The 4,732-nt window shown below is 31.8% G+C and overlaps 1 protein-coding gene across 1 annotated transcript; it reads left to right on the top strand.

Annotated features, from left to right (window-relative positions):
- The first annotated feature begins 239 nt into the window (after positions 1-239).
- Positions 240-2,130, top strand: LOC100781343 (acid phosphatase 1). The gene is made up of 3 exons (XM_003555700.5): positions 240-763; positions 1,454-1,663; positions 1,776-2,130. Exons 1-3 carry the CDS (start codon positions 333-335, stop codon positions 1,951-1,953), a joined length of 819 nt encoding a protein of 272 aa, XP_003555748.1. The 5' UTR covers positions 240-332; the 3' UTR covers positions 1,954-2,130.
- The last annotated feature ends 2,602 nt before the right edge of the window (positions 2,131-4,732 follow it).

Consider the following 4,732-nt stretch of genomic DNA (forward strand, 5'->3'; position numbering starts at 1 on the left):
AAAATGATAACATCAACCGGTTATCTGCTTATTCTACATAGTGTATTCAATAAAGATAAAGCCCATTTATCATGTAAAAGCAGGTACAATCTATTTTTGTCTTTTACACTAAAGTTTGTGACCTTCAAATGAAATATATAATATAGTCATGTCCCCTCTCATAATTGAAATTTTCTTTAGTTTAGGTATTCTGCCAGCTATATTAGCATGTGATTTCATGCAAGTCAAATTTTGTGGCAAACACATTCAATCAGATCCATGTGACATGGTCACATTCTCAAACCATTGCACACAAAAAAGGGAATGATTGTTTCATTATTTGTTATATATATATGTGTGTGTGTATTCTCCTTTCATGCACTTTTTGTCAAAAGAGAAAAAACATGGGGAAAGCACTTTGGTCCTTTTTGGTTTTCACATGCCTTTTGATTCCTCTAGCAGTTGCAGATTGGAACATACTGAAGCTACAGACACAGGATGGATTGAAGATCAGTTTGAAGAACTATTGTGAAAGCTGGAGGATGAATGTGGAGCTGCACAACATTAGGGACTTCCAAGTTGTGCCTGAAGAATGCATTGAATACATTGGAAAATATGTCAAGTCCACACAGTACAAAGTGGACTCACAGAGGGCAACTGAAGAGTGCTTGGTTTACCTTAGCACCAGCTGTAATTTGAAGAAAGATGGATTGGATGCTTGGATTTTTGACATTGATGATACCCTGCTTTCAACAGTTCCTTACTACAAGAATAATCTATATGGGTAAATTCCAAAATTCACTCTCATCTGCTAACCATATTATGATGTTTAAGTTACTGACATTGTTGTGTGTGTTTGAGTGAGTATTTGTAAAATTGATTTTAAATTAAATTAGTTTTGTAAAATTGATTTTGAAGTGATAAGATTTATGTTTGAATATTTTTTTTTTGGAAAAGTAAATAAGTAGTAAGATTCTGTATAAAATTTATAATATAACATAAAAATTAATTAAAGTTACTTAAGATCAAAATTAATTCTGACCATAGAATGAATTTTTGATGTGAAATTAAATATATGAACATTTTAAATCATGTTAGGATTTCAACATGATTCTATATCATTTAACGTGAATCCACACATGCTAGCTGAGTAGCTGTATAGTTCAAATTGCTTGCTACCTTATATGGTTCTTAATTTGATCTCCTTGTGCTTACAAATAATAATTCTGAATGATAATGGATTTCTTTGACAAAAGGGGAAAGAAACTGAATGTGACATCTCTAGAGGAATGGATGAACATTTTAAATCATGTTAGGATTTCAACATGATTCTATATCATTTAACGTGAATCCACACATGCTAGCTGAGTAGCTGTATAGTTCAAATTGCTTGCTACCTTATATGGTTCTTAATTTGATCTCCTTGTGCTTACAAATAATAATTCTGAATGATAATGGATTTCTTTGACAAAAGGGGAAAGAAACTGAATGTGACATCTCTAGAGGAATGGATGAGCAAGGGCAATGCACCTGCTCTTGATCACTCATTGAAGCTATACAATGAACTTAAATCCAGGGGGGTGCAAATCATTTTGGTTACTTCAAGGAAGGAGCATCTCAGATCAGCCACAATTGACAACCTTGTCAAGGTTGGCTATTATGGTTGGACTAAAATTGTCTTTAGGTGAGTACTGTTTAACCCTTTATCTCATAATTATCTTTCACTAGTTCTCATAATTATCTCATATATATATATATATATATATATATATATATATATATTAATCTCTGTGCAGAGATCCTGCTGATGAATTGGTGTCAGTGCAAAAGTACAAGTCTGATGTGAGAAGGCAAATAACAAATAATGGTTATCGCATTTGGGGCATTGTTGGGGACCAATACAGTAGCATTGAGGGGATTCCAAGCCCCAGAAGAGCATTTAAACTCCCAAATCCCATATACTATGTTGCCTAATGTACCATTCATTTGCGATTGCATTATTTCTCCCTCATTTTCAACTTATATAAATAATAATAATTTGTTGCAATAAGTTAAACAAAACCAGCCAGGTTAGGTTGGCTTTGTTCTTCTTAATTTCCTTGTTTAATTAAACTAAGGCGTTACCCAGTTCTAAATTGTAGGTAAAAGTAAAAATACTTGAAAGATATTTGGCGTGCCAATTTAACAACCATATGCTCAATAGCATCATTAATAATATTTTTTTTCGGAACAATCTGTCACAGTGCAAATGTTTCAAAACCTTTCCTCCATTGCAAGTTCAATTCTAGAGAATAAAGATAATATGTCACATTTTTTTTCGAAAGCTCAGTTAATTTTCAATTCAGTTTTTACTAGTCATCCTTTATTAATAAATATTCATTAATTATGGTGTGATGACTGATGAGTCATGTACGTGTCCATTGTATACTAATTTATTTATATCTGCCATTTTTATTACATAAAAAAAACAGGACGTGGTTTCGTGTAGGATACAACACAAATTATTTCATTAATGTGAACTCACTTGCAAATTGCAACGTTATTTATCTATAGGTAAGTGCCAAATTTGGAATAAGGTCCAGTTCCATAACTTGGTATTGAGGAACATATAATCCTTGCATCCTGAAAACAAATTACACTACAGTATTTAAGTTCTGAATCAAATTTTTTTAGTAATTGCAAATCTTTCATTGTATACCAAAGAAAGCAAAAAGATGCAACTAAGTAATAAATTTCCAGTAAGCAGTTCACTGTTCGCCATTTTCTTGTAAATTAAACTTGTAATCTTCAATTGAAACTATCACATGGAAAGCCTAAAGAAAAAAGCGGTGCAAATCTGCAATCCTTTTTAATTAAAGGGGCATGGTCATTATTCATTATCCTACTGAATTTATATAACTATTTTGAAAGGCATGGACTTAAATGGGCCTTTTGAAATACAAACAGTCCATATCTTAACTACCTTCTACATCATAAAATATATACTCTGAATAATGATATCATAATTAAAAATTAAGAGTTCTTGCCTTCAAATTTGTAAATTTTGAGAGGAATCACAACGAGGGTTAGTCAAATACAAGTACACTACATAAAAACTATAGAAACCATATATTAACTCAACTGTTGCCTACACTTAGTCATCAGACATTGTTTTCATTTTAACTTGCTAAACTATATAAATAAAATCGAAGTAAAAAGAAATCACCAAGGGAGCAAAAACACAAGGCAAAGCTCTAAAAACACCACCTAGTGGAAAGTCAGCAAGAAAATCCCCATCCCCACCTCTTCTATTACTCAAAGGTTAACTTTTGAACAGAAAATTCAAAATGTTGTCTGAACAAGTAAACATGAGAAAAGAAAATTGTGTTACATTTTTTGAGACAACCCTTTACCATCCTTGTTACCACAGCAGAGGGGGATTCTGAATTAGCAATAACACATGAAAATAAGGGCCGAGAGAACAACAAACTTATATCTACAACACACTTGAACCTGCTCACTGAGAGAGAGAACATTGGGAAGTGTTTGGTTGCAGTTTGAGAATCTCGTGGCAGAACTTTTGGTCAAACCAATACATTTTGCAATTTGCAAGTTCAAACTGAACCATAAGTGGACGATATTTACAATGTAATATTAAATGGATTTACAAAATTAATAATAATAGTTGGAGGCAGAAAATAATCATTTTGAAGATCATTATTTAATTAATAATAGTAATTTGTTTAAATTTGTAGTAATTCATCTTAAAATAGTAGTAATTTGTTTAAATGGGAAAGTTTCTTACAAACTCCCCATTTCATTTGTTCAACTTTCTTTGTCTTTCACTTTTGTACTCTGTTGATTGATCTTAGTATCAATTTATGATTTTGAACCTTAATCAAACTTTACTTTGTACTTCCTTAATTATTACTATTTGTTTGATCTTGAATTCATTGCCTATTGCCACTGTCATATATTTGTAGATGCATTAATTTTTCTCTATTTTCCCCTTAAAAATATGATTAATGCCGATAGTTTAAATTTAAATAAAACACGTGGACAACTATGCCTTCCCCTCGCCTACCTCATTTAATTAAGGAGTTCATACTTATACTTAAATGAAAAGCCTGTAGGTGGGTGTCTATGAAACAAATAGTCAAATAGAAATTTTAATACCAGGCTCTATTATTGCACCCCTGTTTTTATTAAATTTATTGATATTTGAGAATCTGAACTAATCTCAATTAAATCAAATTTTAACTCCATACTAAGCAAGTTGAATAGTACCGTTTTATCCTAAAAAAAAGTTGAATAGTTACATTTTTGATACCCAGCATAAACTATAGTACAAATGCTCAGTTGCTATAATAGGCCACAATTGTGATCCCTTATCACGGTTCACTTTTTCCAATCCCTCCTTCAAAGCTTTCATCCTACTCTCACCTGTTGTTGAATAAAAAATCATTTCTCTTATCACAGCTCACTTTTACCAATCCCTCCAAAGGGTTTTATAACTCAGCTAATTGGTGTTTCTCATTTTTTATTAGACACACAAGATGATGCACGAAGATATCCTGACAAAGAATTTGGTTATAAAAAGGTAATGATATATATGAATGTCAGGTGACAACATTTATTTATGTGATGGAATGATGAAGCTTTATTTATTACATGACACATATCCCCCAAACAAAGGGTTCAAAATCCCGAAAAAAGTGCCATTAACTAATGCATAATGCATGGTTCTTAACTACCACCTCAACAACAATACAAT

The sequence above is a fragment of the Glycine max genome, chromosome 20 (assembly GCF_000004515.6).
Source record: "Glycine max cultivar Williams 82 chromosome 20, Glycine_max_v4.0, whole genome shotgun sequence".
Taxonomy (NCBI): domain Eukaryota; kingdom Viridiplantae; phylum Streptophyta; class Magnoliopsida; order Fabales; family Fabaceae; genus Glycine; species Glycine max.